The 17,183-nt window shown below is 39.8% G+C and overlaps 1 protein-coding gene and 1 non-coding gene across 3 annotated transcripts in view; both read right to left on the bottom strand.

Annotated features, from left to right (window-relative positions):
• LOC109921860 (tetratricopeptide repeat protein 7A-like) overlaps positions 1-17,183 on the bottom strand; it is a 298,546-nt gene that overhangs the window by 229,574 nt on the left and 51,789 nt on the right. For both annotated transcript variants that reach the window (XM_048601437.1, XM_048601438.1), the window contains exons 7-8: positions 14,839-14,999; positions 7,895-7,958 (exon numbers count right to left, since the gene is read on the bottom strand). In XM_048601437.1, coding sequence (XP_048457394.1) covers positions 7,895-7,958; positions 14,839-14,999 — 225 coding nt within the window. The remainder of the gene's footprint in view (positions 1-7,894; positions 7,959-14,838; positions 15,000-17,183) is intronic.
• trnan-guu lies at positions 10,639-10,720 on the bottom strand. Its single transcript has one exon. It is a non-coding gene; the product is annotated as a tRNA-Asn (tRNA).

Genomic DNA, 17,183 nt, shown 5'->3' with positions numbered 1-17,183 from the left:
CAAACTTGCTAATCAGACCATCTATACCTTCCTCCAGATCATTTACGTATATCACAAAACAACAGTGGTCCCCACACGGATCCCTGTGGAACACTACTGGTCACAGTTCTCCATTTTGAGAAACTCCCTTCCACTACAACTCTGTCTCCTGTTGCCCAGCCAGTTCTCTAGGCATCTAGCTAGTACACCCTGGACCCCATGCGGCTTCACCTTCTCCATCAGCCTACCATGGGGAACCTTATCAAACGCCTTACTAAAGTCCATGTATATGACATCTACAGACCTTCCCTCATCTATCAACTTTGTTACTTCCTCAAAGAGTTCTTTCAAGTTGGTAAGACATGACCTTCCCTGCACAAAACCATGCTGCCTATCACTAATAAGCCCATTTTCTTCCAAATGTAAATATATCCTATCCCTCAGTATCTTCTCCAGCAGCTTCCCCACCACTGACGTCAGGCTCACCGGTCTATAATTACCTGGATTATCCTTGTTACCCTTCTTAAACAAGGGGACAACAATAGCAATTCTCCAGTCCCCTGTACCTCACCCATGCTCAAGGATGCTGCAAAGATATCTGTTAAGGCCCCAGCTATTTCCTCTCTCGCTTCCCTCAGTAACCTGGGATAGATCCCATCTGGACCTGGGCAAGAGTCCACCCTAATGCCTTTTAGAATACCCAACACATCCCCCCTCCTTATGCTGACTTGACCTAGAGTAATCAAACATCTATCCCTAACCTCAACATCCGTCATGTCCCTCTCCTCAGTGAATACCGACGCAAAGTACTCATTAAGAATCTCACTCATTTTCTCTGACTCCTCGCATAAATTCCTTCCTTTGTCCTTGAGTGGGCCAACCCTTTCTCTAGTTATCTTCTTGCTCCTTATGTATGAATAAAAGGTTTCTGATGAAGGGTCTAGGCCCGAAACATCAGCCTCTCTGCTCCTATGATGCTGCTTGGCCTGCTGTGTTCATTCAGCCCTGCACCTTGTTGTCTCTCATTAAGAATCTCACTCATTTTCTCTGACTCCTCGCATAACTTCCCTCCTTTGAGTGGGCCAACCCTTTCTCTAGTTACCCTCTTGGTCCTTATGTATGAATAAAAGGCTTTGGCATTTTCCTTAACCCTGTTTGCTAAAGATATTTCATGACCCCTTTTAGCCCTCTTAATTCCTCGTTTCAGATTGGTCCTACTTTCCTGATATTCTTCCAAAGCTTCGTCTGCTTTCAGTCACCTAGACCTTATGTATGTTTCCTTTTTCCTCTTTGCTAGTCTCACAATTTCACCAGTCATCCATGAGTTCCCTAATCTTACCCTTTCTATCCCTCATTTTCACAGGGACATGTCTGTCCTGCACTCTAATCAACCTCTCTTTAAAAGCCTCCCACATATCAAATGTGGATTTACCCTCAAACAGCTGCTCCCAATCCACATTCCCCAGCTCCTGCCGAATTTTGCTATAGTTGGCCTTTCCCCAATTCAGCACTCTTCCTTTAGGACCACTCTCGTCTTTGTCCATCAGAATTCTAAAACTTACAGAATTGTGATCACTATTCCCAAAGTAATCCCCTACTGAGACTTCAACCACCTGGCCGGGATCATTCCCCAACCCCAGGTCCAGTATGGCCCCTTCCCGAGTTGGACTATTTACATACTGTTCTAGAAAACCCTCCTGAATGCTCCTTACAAATTCTGCTCCATCTAAACCCCTAACACTAAGTGAATCCCAGTCAATGTTGGGAAAATTAAAATCTCCCATCACCATCACACTGTTGCTCCTACATCTTTCCATAGTCTGTCTACATATTTGTGCCTCTATCTCGCGCTCACTGTTGGGAGACCTGTAGTACAGCCCCAACATTGTTACCGCACCCTTCTTATTTCTGAGCTCTGCCCATATTGCATCACTGCTCGAGTCCTCCATAGTGCCGTCCTTCAGCACAGCTGTGATGTCCTCTTTGACCGGTAATGCAACTCCTCCACCCCTTTTACCTCCCTCTCTATCCTGCCTGAAGCATCTATATCCTGGGATATTTAGTTGCCAATCTTGCCCTTCCCTCAACCAAGTCTGAGTAAAAGCAATAACATCATACTCCCAGGTACTAATCCAAGCCCTAAGTTCATCTGCCTTACCTACTACGCTTCTCGCATTAAAACAAATGCACCTCAGACCACCTGACCCTTTGCGTTCATCATCTGCTCTCTGCCTACTCTTCCCCTTAGTCACACTGACTTCATTTTCTAGTTCCTTACAGGCTTTAGTTACTACCAGTGAGAGTTTGGCCCCGATTTCCATTGATTCCAGTTTTGCTAGGGCTTCTTGATTACAAGGGCTGTCACTCCGACTTCACCTCTACAACTTAGCTCTCTTGTCTATGCTTGAACAGAGGCTGTAATGAGGTCAGGAGTTGAAGGCCCTGGCAGAACCCAAACCGGGCGTCACTGGGCAGGTTATTGCTGAGCAGGTCCTGCTTGATAGCACTGCTGATGACACCTTCCATCACTTATTTGATGATAGCGAGTACACTGATAGGCAATAATTGGCCAGGTTGGATTTATCCTGCTTTTTATGTGCAGGGCATACTTGTGCAATTTTCAATAATGTTGGGTAGATGCCAGTGCTGTAACTGTGCTGGGAGACCTTGGCTAGGGGAGCAGCAAGTTCTGGAGTACAAGTCTTCAGTACAAGTACATGGATAGGAAAGAGCTAGAGAAATGTGAGCCAAACGCAGGCAAATGGGACTATATCAGTTTAAGAAACATGATCGATATGGACGAGTTGGGTTGAAGGGCCTGTATCCATTCTATGGCTTTAGGAATGCCAGAATGTTGTCCACGACCCATAGTTTTTCTATGCAAAGGCTATCCTGTGTGATAACAGACACTCTGATCTACATCTACTATCTTTAGGCCCGAACAGTACCCAGCCTACTTCAGATAAACCTAAAAGGGGACAGTGTCTCAAAAATTTGAACAACAGGTAAAGCTAGCTGTTTCATGCAGCGACTGTGCAGCAAATCCATGAGTGTTTCTTTTCCCTTTCACGAACATGACGTTGCTGTCAAGCTAAAAACATTTTGCACCTACCACACAAATAAATAATATAATAGGAGGTTCAGTGCCAGTGTGATGCCAGGTATGTGGGCTGTACATCCCAACAACTTGTAGACTGTGTCATTCAACACATCCTGTTGACCATTCACAGCTGGTAGTATACTGATTGTGCTCATCCAGCCTGTCCCTGCAGGCCTCAGAAAAGTATACCCACCATTCTGTTCTGACAAAGCGTCATATTAGCTCTGATGAGGTCAAGATGAGAAGCTTCAATTTTGGCTATGTAAAGAGACTAAAGAAACCAAGATAATTCTAAGGAGAACAAAAATTCTGAAAAGTTTTGACAGAATAAATAAAGAAAAATTATGTTCAGCACTAGGCAGGTTGATAACCAGGATGCTCAAATTTATGATTAAATAGCGAAAACACTAGCGAAAAAGTGAGGTCTATTTTGTTACACAGAGTTATGATGATCTGGACTGTACTGCCTGAAAGTATGGTGGCAGCAAAATCAGTAACAACTATCAAAGACATTTTTAAAAGGAAATGTTTGCTGAGCTACAGGACTAATCTTTAAGGCACAATGGGCCGAATGACCTCTTTTTGCTTCACATGAATGTATGAAATGTACCCTATACTAAAAACGGAACCATTCCACACAAAGGCAGAAACATCATATTGTGACACTCTAAACACTGGAAGGTTCCACAATATAAATGGATATCATATGCATTGATGGGTATTTAGCTGTTCCTGCTGTAATCTAATCTTTGCTTAATAAGGTGTAAAACAAAATCCTTGCAAATCCACAGCATTACAATATTAAACTATGTATGTATAAACACCTTGTATTAATTTCTTATGTATTAATGCACTGTGCATTAACAATATTGGATTCATCTGCAGTCATTTTGTCAATAACATATGACATTTTGCATCAACTGCACTTTTCTTTAATCAATGAACCGTCCTAGAAAAGGGAAATGACTAATACTTAAAGATAGTCACCATGATTGGAATGATATTTTTTCTTCTGGCCAGATCAATTGAAATTGATTTTCTTGAAAAAGAAATCCAGACATAAAACCATGAGTTGCTCCACAATCAAAATAAAGTAGCATCAATCTGACTTAACCGCATTGAATACAAACAGCAATCCCTAAAGGAATTAAGGGATACGGTGAAAACGCGGGTAACTGGATCTGAGTCCACGAAAAGATCAGCCATGATCTTATTGAATGGCGGAGCAGGCTCGGAGGGCCGGACGGCCTACTCCTGCTCCTAGCTCTTATGTTCTTATGTTCTGCAAGCATTTGCTAAACAATTGGGATAATATCTGTCCTCCAATGGGGAAAACAAAATTGATTTCTCTTTTAGCAAGTTAAATATGTGGTGGTAAATCACATGTAGAATTACTGCTGACATGGGCCATTTGGCTCAATGGGTCTATACCAGTGTTTATTCCCAACACAATTTGCAGGCCTCATTTCACCTAATCCTACCTGCATATCCTTCTGTTCCTTTCTTCCTCATGGATTTATGAAACTTCCCCTGAATACAATTCCCATTACAACTATTAATAAACATCTTGTTACGAAACAGGGTTAGGAAGCCAAATCAAATAAAATCAACCTCATTATCACTGGATTCATAACACAGCGAAATGCAAATATTTATTTAAAACAATTAAAGCATATCTCTTCTTAAATTTTTCACAGTTCACATTTAGGATAAAGCATCAGCAATTACATTTTCTTTACCTGCAACATGTATAATTTTTACATTAAAAAGTTGCAATAACAAACTCCATCCAAACAATCTCACACTTTTAGTCTTAAATCTCCCAGTTAAAGTTAATAGATTATGATCAGTAAAAAAAACACTCTCAAAGTTCCCATGTCAAACATAAATTGCTAAGTTTTGAAGAACTGCCAACCCTGACAATTCCTACTTTTCTTAGTGGAACATCTAATCTGATGCTGAATCAACTTCTTGGAAAAATGAAAAACAGAATTTGCTGGTTTGGCAGCATCTGTGAAGAGAAATCAGAGTTAACATTTTGGGTCTGGTGACCCTTCCTCAGAATGGTCAAAAGGTTCAGAGGAAGGGTCACCAGATCTGAAACATTAACTCTGATTACTCTTCACAGATGCTGCCAGACCTGCTGAGGTTTTCCAGCAACTTCTGTTTTTGTTTCTGATTTACAGGATCTGCAGTTCTTTTGGTTCTTGGAAAAATAACCCACTAGCTGCACCATTCCAGCTTTGTCATCCTGTAAGAGAATTACCCCAATGACCAAATCACTAGCATCTACTGCTCATTTAAATCTTCTTTTTTCCTTTCATTTGTGGGATGTGGGCATTGCTGGCTGGCCAGCATTTCTTGCCCATCCCTAGTTGCCTTTAAGAAGGTGGTGGCGAGCTGTCTTCTTGAACTACTGCAGTGCTCCTGCTGTGGGTTGACCCACAATGCTACTGGGGACAAAATTCCAGAATTTTGACCCAGCGACACTGAAGGAATGGCGATATATTTCCAAATCAGGATGGTGAGTGGCTTGGAGGGGAACTTGGAGGTGGTGGTGTTCCCATATGTCTGCTGCCCTTGTCCTTCTAGGTGGAAGTGGTCGCGGGTTTGGAAGGTGCTGCCTGAGGATCTTTGGTGAATTTCTGCAGTGCATCTTGTAGATAGTACACACTGCTCCTACTGAGCATCGGTGGTGAAGTGAATGCTTGTGGATGTAGTGCCAATCAAGTGGGCTGCTTTGTCCTGGATGGTGTCAAGCTTGAGTGTTGCTGGGGCTGCACTCAACCAGGCAAGTGGGGATTATTCCATCTCACTCCTTGTAGATGGTGGACAGGCTTTGAGGAGTCAGGAGGTGAGTTACTCGCTGCAGTATTCCTAGCTTCTGGCCTGCTCTTGTAGCCACTGTGTTTATGTAGTGTGTCCAGTTGATTTTCTGGTTAATGATAAACACCTAAGTTGTTGATAGTGGGGGATTCAGTGGTGGTAACACCACTGAATGTCAAGGGGTAGTGGTTAGATTGTCTCTTATTGGTGGTGGTCATTGCCTGGCATTTGTGTGGCACGAATGTCACTTTCCACTTGTCAGTCCAAGCCTGGATATTGTCCAGATCAGTGATTTGTTAAAGTTAGGTGTCGTTACTATAGTTCATTTCTTAAGATTGCTTTCAGTTTATCAAAGGCTGCCTGGCATTCTGCACCCCCTTCAGTGCAATCACATCCTTCCTGCAGTGTGATGACCAGAACTGCACACGGTTGTCCAGCTGTGGCCTAACCAAAGTTTTGTACAACTCCAACATAACCTCCCTGCTCTTATATTCTATGCCACGATTGATAAAGGCGAGTGTCTCTTAACCATCCTATTACTCTTGTTTGACACTTCTTCCACTTTTCAGATTACAATTCACAAGGACTCTGTGGTGGTCACTCCCACCATACTTTTGCAGATGGATGTATCTATGGCCAACAGATTGGTGAAGACAAGGTCAAATAAATTTTCAGATTTTTAGTTTATTCACTTACAGTCCAGCAGTTATGTCCTTTACAACTAGGCTACCTTCATCAGTAGTGATGCCACTATGCCACCCTTCATGATAGACATTAAATTACATCACCCACAGTACATTTCAAAGCATGCTCAATGCTTCCTCCAAGTGGTGTTCAACATAGAGGAGTATTAATCCATCAGCCAAATGAAGGGAGTGCATGATAATCAGTAGGAGGTCTCTTTGCCAATGTTTGATCTGATGGTATAGGACTTCATGAAGTCTGGAGTCCATATTGAGGGCTCCCAAGGCTATTCCTTGCTGATTGAATGCCACTCTGCTACCACCTGTGGGATCAGAGACATTGCCTGCATCTTTGGAGGATCGACAAGGCCATGTTTGCAGTTGTCTTTTCCAGTGCCTAGACTGATGCTAGTCTGGTCCATCCAGTTTTATTCCTTTCTTTAGACTTATAAAACCTATGTGGCTTGCTAGGCCATTTCAGAGGACAGACAAGAGTCAACCATATTGCTCGGAGTCTGGAGTCACATGGAGACAAAGCGAGACCAGATAAAGATGACAGATTTCATTCCCTGAATAATCTCAGCTAGTCTGGTGTTTTTATGACAATTCGGTCAGTGAGAATACCACTATGCAACCACCTACCCTAGCAGCTACCTTTTCGATTTTCCCTTCCCCTTCCCCTTCCAACTTTTAATTGTTTTTCCCCTGCTCTGCTTGATCCATTCTGGGATAGAATTCCACAAATACCTTGATTCCTCCAGTATTTCATTTATTAGTGATACAAAAATCTATTGAGCCACTAAAGGCTATTCAATCATGAGCAAGATAGGAGGCATCACAGCCAATGGTCAATCTTTTCCATGACCCCAATATTCACAAAACTTCCAGGAGGAGCAAAGTGATAGCAACAAATGATTGTCAATATTTTTAAACAATCTGTTGTGACATGTTTATAACACATCTCTGGACCAGGTGGGGCTTGAACCCAGGACCTCTGTAACATAGACAGGGACACTACCACTGCACTAAAAACACTAACAAATAGTTCTAGTTATACTCTAATTAAAATAAGCTACTTTAGCAGAAAGCAACACAGAATTTCTACAGAGTCAGTATATGTTTCATCATAAGAGAAAGAAAGTTGTAGTTGCAGGGCATTTTTGTGGGGCAAGAAAATGAGGCTCTCCATCAAAAATAAAGTGGAGTTTTCCTTGTAGCTCAGTTGATAAGACTATGTATCTGAAAAATTTATGATTCATCAATAAAGTAACTAGAATTTTTATTCTTAGTTAACAGTGTAGCTTACCATTGACTCGCTGATAAGGAGGAGTAGGAGTGCTTCTTCAACAATGTCCTTTGGGCAGAAGAGACTGAAAAAAAAACAAATAATGCACTGAACTAGGCAAAGTGCACACTTCTTGATTTCTTTCATTCATTTTTAGAACAAGGCCAGTAACTAAAGATACAATGTATGATTCATCAATGATTAAAAAAGCCTCTTTTGAAAATGGTATAAAAACTTAATTCTGTGCTTTTCAACGCGCATGCTGTGAAGCACCTTTACATTCAGTCGCTGATACATCTGTACACAATTGATGATGATTAAAACATACAGGCATTCAAGGGTTCAATGAATAAGTGCACCATGTGATGTGGTATTGATTTGTACAGACGAAGATAGCTCAAAGTTTAAATGCAGGTCTGTGCAAAGGTACCTGATCTCAGCCACAGTAGGATGAGGGTACTTAGCTAAGTCTCAATGTCCTTGGGCTGAGAAGGGGTTTCTTGTTCTGTATCCAGTAATAACTGCTGGGAACTACGGCCATATCAGATGAGAACTGAACACACCTCAGCAGTTATAGTCCCAATAGTTAAATTTTATTCATTGCCGAGGCTCAAACATGAGGAACAGCCAGAGGGTGACAATGGTGCGTGGAAAAGATGACAGCAACTAATAGAGGAAACTTTGGTCACGTGTATTTTATTTTGAATAACAGAATCCCATTCTAGAATATGATTGCAAATTTCCTTTCTTCACAGTTTCCAAAATTGCAGCCCAGCTGAGACGCACTTACGCTTTTGTTATGGGCCAGACCAAACCCCCTCAAAAATATATTCAGAAGATAGTCCAGACCCTTTTTTTTCTTATTTCAAAGGTAAGGGTAAGGTGTTGTGTTTCAGATGCAATTTGATTGATGAAACCGGCAGATTTAAAGCAGAACACATTTTATTTATACACTATAGTTAAAATACAACAAAACAAATTGAATAACTTGACTCTACTGAAAAACTTAACAGAATAATAGATTATTTCATTACTAAACAGTAATTGTTCCAATATAGTAATATCCCATAAATACAGCCGAGGCAAAAGGCAAATTCAGAAAAACAGGTGGTCTCATGTGCGACTCCAGCAGCAGGAAGAGAACATCCAGCTTTTAGGTGTAATCAAGAGAGGAAAAAATTAGGCCATATTTGTTCAGAAAGATACAAGTTGTGAGGTAAAAAAATGGGAATCATAGGAATTATTAAGCATTAACTAAGTCAGAGAAGGGAACTCAAAAAGATAACATCACAGGCCAGACTGTAGGTATAATTGTAACGAAAAAACCAGAACTGAATTCTGTTATAAACAAAGAAATATGTAAGATACATGAGAGGTATGCAAGATTTTTGTTGAGGAGAAAGTGTCTCATTTTCCTTCAGGTGAGGTATCTAAACCAATTACCATATTAAAGAGTATTCAGGGGAAACACAAACACATTTACTAGAGAAAGATTTAGGTATCTGTTCAGACATTTCGTTAAAGCTATGGTACTAATAATTGGAGGAGAATATATTCCGGTTCCATTGTACAATCTAACTGTAATGTGTTACCTTATCAGGAGAAGTAATTGTCAGAGTAGTAAAGACATTACATATTGAAGGAGTAGACTTACTTCTGGGTAACAAATTGGTGTGACTTAAAGGTTTGCCTATAATTACAAGGTCCAAGAAACAGAATGATTATAGGAATAGGTTCTGGGTATTTTCCTTTCATGTGTAGTAACCAGAGCGATGGTTAAATCAAATTCATCAATAAAGGTCAATAATAACACCACAAACAAAAAAGGTAACTAAAACTTTCCTCAAAGGTGAAGATAATTTAGGTGATAGTTAATCACTAAAGGGCATAGTTTTAGGGTAAGGGGCTGGAGATTTAGAGGGGATTTAGGAAAAACCTTTCTCACTCATCTGGAATGCACTGCAGGCTGGACCTTACAAGTTTTAAAAAATATTTGGATGAGTACTTCAAATGTCATAACGTTCAAGGATCTGAGGCAAGTGCAGGAAATTGGGATTAGCGTATTTTTAGTGGTAGTTATGTCAGTACAGACTCAATGGGCCAAAGGGCCTTTTCTGTGCTGTATGAAGCTATGAATCAATGAGTGTTTTATATAACATTTCTAATTGAGGCAAATAAAAGGAGATCCTGAATTAAATAAATTAGCAGTCAGCTCATACTGAAGTAGAGGTCGAAGGAGTTCTGGAGTGCTGATATCTTAAGAAGAGTGCAGATGTGGAGGTAAAGACCCCCTCGCAGATGCACAGATGAAGAACAGACAGTCATTCATCAGATAGTGGTACTGCCCATCTATTGTAGGAAGATATTGTGAGTATCACATTAAATTCCCATGGCAGGACATGTTAGGATTCTAAAGAGTCAGGTTTCCATGAACAGGCATTTTATTAGCCAAAACTGCATACAGATGTTGTGCAGTTTTGTAAAACATGCAATACTTATCAAGTCGTAGGTAAATCTCAGGACGTAATTAAACCAGCACGCCCGATTCTAATACCATCTTTTGATTGTGTAGGACTATAACCTAAACAAAAGCTAGAAATGAATGTATTATTACAATTTTGGATATGGCTACTCAATTTATACAGGCTATTTCCTTTAGTAAAATCAGAGCTAAGACGTTATGGAAAAACTAATACATTTTTCACTTGCTATGGTCTACCCATGGAAGTATTGTCAGATTAAGAGTCAAACTTTACGTCAAACATCGACAAGGATGGGATTCGAACCCACGCGTGCAGAACACAATGGATTAACAGTCCACTGCCTTAACCAATTGGCCACCTCGTCAGCGGCTTTATGTCAAAACCTTTTAAGGATATTGTCAGTATTGGTGAATAAATGACTGAAATCAACTGTGTACCATCCACAGTCCCAATGTGCTTTAGAGAGGTTTCACCAGATTCTCAAAACTATGATCAAAGGCGATTGCTATGAGTGTACATAGGATTGGGATAAAGGTTTAGATTTTCTCCTATTTGCAATCAGACATTCTCCAAATGAATCTACTGGCTATAGCCCATTTGAATAAGTTACGGCTATGAATTAAGAAGACCATTGAAACCGATTAGGGATAAATTGTTGAGTCAGAAAAATTAATCTTCAATATTACAGAATGTCAACCTTCCGAGAAATGTGGATACAGAGTGTGTAGAGTTGCACAAGAACATCGGAAAACTTCACAAAAACAAAATGAAACAGTGGGCAGATAAACATGACAACTAGAAATTGTGAAGCAAAGATGAAATTTTGGTATTGTTGCCAATACAAGTTGAGTCATTAAAAGCGAAGTTGAATGGTCCCAACAAAATACGTTAAAAGGCTAGGAAGGTGACGTATCTATTCAAAGTATGGAAGATAAAAGAAAGAAGGATGAGAGTGAAGGAGAAATGGCCAATTCCCAAAGCAAACTTCCTGATATTAGATTAACAAATTCAGAGATATTAGAGAATTTAGACACTGTATTTTTGTATCTCGAGAAAGAATAATAGATAGGTACAGTGAGATTGCTCGGGAGATACAAATACACACTTGGGTGTACCACATTAACCAAGCATGATGTTGATGTAGGTAATTCAAATCCAGTAAAACAAAACCCATATTAGTCAAAACAGCCCAAGTAACAAACGAAATTCAATAGATGTTGGAGAATCAATTGATCTAACCAAGGCAGAGTAATTGGCGTTTTCCAGTAGTATTAGTTCATCAGTCAGATGGTTCAACTAGACTTGAATGTAGACAATTGGATAATTAATACAATCACAAAGATATATTCATACCATATTCCCAAACTAGAAGATTGCATTGATAGGGTTGGTAATGTGTCATTCTGATTTAAAATTGATTTATTAAAAAGGATACTGGCAGGTACCACAGACAAGAAGGGCTAAGGAAGTTTTTGTTTTTGTCACACGCAATGGATTGTACCAATGTTGGTTATACCATTTGGATTTCACAATTTCCCCAGACACATCTCAATGATTAATAAACAGAGTTATGGTCAAAATTCCGAATTATATAGTTTACTTGGATGATAACATAGTATATAGTATTGCATGAAAAGAACGTGTATAACAATTAGAAACCTTGTTTAAACAATTACAGTTAATTAAGTTGATGTTAAATCTAGCAAAAGCTGAGATGACATATGTGGGCCATAATATACAGCAAGCACAAGTTTCCTTTTATTCACTGGATGCATCACTTGCCAGACCAGAAGTTATTGCCCATCCCTAATTGCCTAGAGTCAAGAGTTAAGGGCCAACAGATTGTTGTGGGTCTGGAGTCACATGTAGGCCAGAACAGCTAAGGATGGCAGATTTCCTTCCCTAAAGGACATTAGTGAACCAGATGGGTTTTACCCCTGGACAATCAGCAATTTTCATCATTAGACTCTTACTTCTGCTTTTTATTTAATTCACATTCCACCATCTGCCATGGTGGGACTGAAACCCAGGTCCCCAGAACATTGGCCTAACAATAATACCACTAGCTCATTGTCTACCCAGGACAGCAAAAGTAACAGCCTTGATTGACTTCCTCATCCCTAAAACAAAACATAACATAATGAGGTTTTTGGGAAAGGATGAATTTTAGTGGATGTTTGTACTTAATTTTAGTGCAATAGCTCTACCTGTAGTCAACTTGCTGCAACAACAGCTGAAGATGATATGGTCAACAAAATGTCAGGCAGCATTTGAAAAGGTGAAAACAATATTAACAAATGAACCTGTATAAACTGTACCTAACTTCAATAAGCCGTTTAAATTTGCAATAAACGTGAGCAATTTAGGGATTGGAGAAGTTCTCCTCTGGGATCAAGGGCAGAATGGAGAAGCCAGTGGGTTATTTTCCAAGCAACTGAATCAATATCAGAAAGATATTCCGCTACAGAAAAGGAGGCATTGGCAGCGTTGGAAGCTCATCAACATTTCAGATCTTATGTTCAACATGGAAACTATGAAACTTTGGTTTTTATTGATCGTATTCCATTGACAGATTTAAGATTAAACTCAGAGATTGCTTAGATAGAGTTTGTTGTTGCAAATATTTAAGGTAAAAATCATACATATTTCTGGGAAAGAAAATGTACCTGCTGATGCTTTATCTCAAAAGTAAGAATGTAACCAAGAAAAAATTTGGTGGGAGAAGAAGTGAGTGGCTGTGAGTTTTGTGATGTTTTCATCATTTAAAGTGTTATAAACCTTGTCATGAAATGCATTTTTGAAATGGCATTTCATTCTTTTGAGGTTGGAGGCGTGTTGAGACATTCAATATTTTACATTTATTCTTTTCTCATTTTCGGTTGGGGCCAGGTGTTGTGAATTGAAGGTGATATCTAAACTGCGAGCAGCAGCTTGTTTTTTAAAACAAAAAATGGAAAGAGAAAACAAACTGATATTTATTTACGGGACCTGGCCTGGAAATTAATTGCAGGTTGATTATTGTTCAAAGAACACTGTATACGTTTCAGCTCAAAGGCTGGTGAATGTCTGAATGTTAAAAGGGGCCCTGAGGGAGGCTAGTACCAACTAACAAAGAGAATGTTGGAAAAAAACAGAAATAGAAACCAAAGTTTGAACTGTGTTTTAGACAGAAAGGCTGTGGCTGTGAAAGCTGTTGGAAAGGTGTTTTGGTTGCTCTCTAGTTACCCTCCAGTTATACTTATTGAAAGCTTAGAGAATAGAATCCCAGTTGTAAAAAATAAGTGCCTACTCCAAATGACCCTCTTTCACAGGAGTCTAGGAATTGCGGGTTGGTGAATTTTTAGAATGAATTAATTCAGTCTTGGCTGAAATCAGTTAGGTCAGAAGAGATTAGGGATTGAAGCTGATGTCTTCTCACTCTGCATCTTTGTGCTACATCGCGATCACAGAGAGAGAGTGAGGGCTATTTTTAAGAAGATTGAGATAAAATCATACACATAGTTAGATTACCTTGTTGTTTAGTTTTGCTCTTAAGTTACATTAATAAGTTGCTAATTTTTGTTTGAGCTGTAAACCTGGCATCTGATATCTGTTATTCTTAAAGTCTGGTTAGGAACCAGTGAGGAAATTTCAAAGGTCATTGAATGTTTCAGTTTTACTGTGTTGTGAATACAGGGATAGGGAGGCTGATTCGATTTGGCTTGCTGTCCCAAATACTGTGGTATAATATAATACCACATAATAATACTGTGCTTCAAAATTACTTCATTAGCCAGAAAGTACTTTGGAATATCCAGCAGGCCATGTAAGTGAAAATCTTACCTTTTTTTAAAAAAGGTCTCTTTGACCAAGATCTGGTACTTAACCAAATGACCCTCTTTCACAGGAGTCTAGGAAATGCGGGTTGGTGAATTTTTAGAATGAATTAATTCAGTCTTGGCTGAAATCAGTTAGGTCAGAAGAGATTAGGGATTGAAGCTGATGTCTTCTCACTCTGCATCTTTGTGCTACATCGCGATCACGAAGTGTTACTCACTGAACAATGGCACACCTTCTGTTGCAGTAGGCAATGCGATACTTTTTAATAGTTTAGGATTATCCTCCCCTTCAAGCAAAATTTCAATCCATTATCGAAAGAAATGGAAAAAAATGAAACAGCAAAACTATGGGAATAAATATGCTATTTGTGCTGCATGCTCAACAACTTGTTCAGAGGAATGAACTAGCCCTGCTACATATTAATTTTGTGCACATGTGCATAAGGGAGACTATAATCTGGCTTTGTGATAAATTTGCAGTTTTTCTTTTATGTGGGTGTGTTTTGTGGGAGGGTTTAAATGGAAAGTGACTTTTATTTCACCTAACTCACTGCAAACAAAATCAACTTAACATTCTTTTCATGGGGATGACAAGAGCTTTCTGTACAGCTTCATATAATTTGGAAATGAATAATAAACAGTATACGTAAATAAAGTCACATACCTGTCTCCTTGATACAGTTGAGGACCAGTGGTTAGATTGATAAGAAAAGGGTCACTTTCCTCACTTCTGAGCAGATCAGGTGGTGGTTCTGAAAATGGATTCCAATAACTGTTCTCACATAGATTGCGTAGAAGCACCTCAGCCAGTTGTTTGGCTATTGTCTGGGGAAAAAAATGACAATAGAGTTGATTAAAATATAGCCACAATATTTTTCAATATAAAACATCAAAACATGTCCCAATAAAAGTAGTTAGTACTGGATGGATTTCTGTCTCTATGGTACTGTGACCATCATAATATCATCTGTGAAAGCAAACACGTCAGATTTAAATAATGAAGCTCTAGAATTTCACTCAACTATTTTGTGGATTAGTAAATAAATCCTGCAGAACTTGATTCATAAATGTTAAATTTATGGATAACGCCTTTGATATGCAAAGAGGTAGCTTGGATATATAAAATAATTTTCAACTTCCTTGACATTTTATGTCCTTATATCAATTTTAAAATAGTACCAATGCCCAAATAATCTCAGCTTCAAAAATGCAATGAAAATTTTTCCAAGCTTGCACAGTAGTAGTATTTTCACCCCAGTCAGGCGATTATGGTGTTAAGCCATACAGGAGACTTGTGTGTATCTTGTAGAATGTACAGAATGAAAGTAATACTGTCTTTGAATGAGAGATTGAGCCAGCCTATCCATTCTACTTCAGGTAGATGCAAAAGAGGAACAAGAATTCTTGTTTGGTGTTCGGACAACATTTAATACTCAACCAACATTATTACAAGCGATAAACTAGTCATTTTTTTCACTGTTGGTTCTGAGTATCGCTGTCTACAAATGTACTTCGTCCCTATTTTACAACACAGTGGCCACACTTCAAATATACTTCATTTACTGTGAAGGCTTTTAGGATATTGTGAGAACATGATAGACGCCCTACAAATGCATTCTTTCTTTTACAAAGTACCTATAAAATGGAATGACCTAACATTTCAGGAGAACATAAGAAATAGGAGCAGGAGTAGGCCATCTGGCTTGTCATGCCTGCTCCACAATTCAATAAGATCATGGCTGACCTTTTCGTGGACTCAGCTCCACTTATCCGTCCACTGACTATAACCTTTAATTCCTTTACTGTTCAAAAATCCATCTTTGCATTAAAAACATTCCACAAGGTAGCCTCAACTGCTTCACTGGACAGGGAATTCCACAGGTTCACAACCCTTTAGGTGAAGAAGATCCTCTTCAACTCAGTCCTAAATCTGGTCCACCTTAATTTGAGCTATGCCCCCTAGTTTTAGTTGCACCCACCAATGGAAACAATCTGAGATAACAAGGTGTAGAGATGGATGAACACAGCAGGCCAAGCAGCATCAGAGGAGCAGGAAAGCTGACATTTCAGGCCTAGACCCTTCTTCAGAAATGGGGGAGGGGAAGGGGATTCTGAAATAAATACGGAGAGAGGAGGAGGCGGATAAAGGAGAAGATAGGTGGAGAAGAGACAGACAGGTCAAAGAGGCGGGGGTGGAGCCAGTAAAGGTGAGTGTAGGTGGGGAGTTAGGGAGGGGATAGGTCAGTCCAGGTTGGACGGACAGGTCAAGGAGGCGGGTCCAGGGAGGATGGACAGGTCAAGGGGGCGGGATTAATGGAAACAACCTCCCTGCTTCTGTCTTATCTATTCCTTTCATAATTTTACCTTTATCTACAAGACCCCACCTCATTCTTCTACTCAATCTCTCCTCATAAGCTAACCCTCTCAATTCTGGAATCAACCTAGTGAACCTCATCTGCATCCCCCGCAGTGCCAGTACATCCTTTCTCAAGCAAGAAGACCAAACTGCACACAGTAACTAGCAGTGGTATGAACATTCCAATTTGATATTATGAAGAGTTTCCCCAATAACTGTGCAACTAGTGTAAGACTGAGTCACAATACAATAATATTCATAGAATAATAGAATGTCTACAGTGCAGAAAGAGGCCATTGGGCCCATTGAGTCTGCACCAACCTTCCAAAGAGCATTCCATCTAGACCCAACTCCCTACCCTATCCCTGTAATCCTGCATTTACCATGGGTAATCCACCTAGCCTGCACATCCTTGGACACTACTGGGCAATTTAGCATGGCCAATCCACCTAACCTGCACATCTTTGGACTGTGGGAGGAAATGGGAGCACCTCGCAGAAACCTACACAGACACAGGGAGAACGTGCAAACTCTACGTAGACAGTCACACAAGGCTGAAATCCAACCTGGGTCCCTGTTTCATGCAGGATTCTAGAGATAACAATTAGTAATACTTGCAAGGGAAAATTGAAACATCACCTTGAAGACAATTG

Source organism: Rhincodon typus, chromosome 9, assembly GCF_021869965.1.
Source record: "Rhincodon typus isolate 14 chromosome 9, sRhiTyp1.1, whole genome shotgun sequence".
Taxonomy (NCBI): domain Eukaryota; kingdom Metazoa; phylum Chordata; class Chondrichthyes; order Orectolobiformes; family Rhincodontidae; genus Rhincodon; species Rhincodon typus.
The sequence above is the reverse complement of the archived record's forward strand: the minus strand, read 5'-3'. Positions and strand labels throughout refer to the sequence as shown.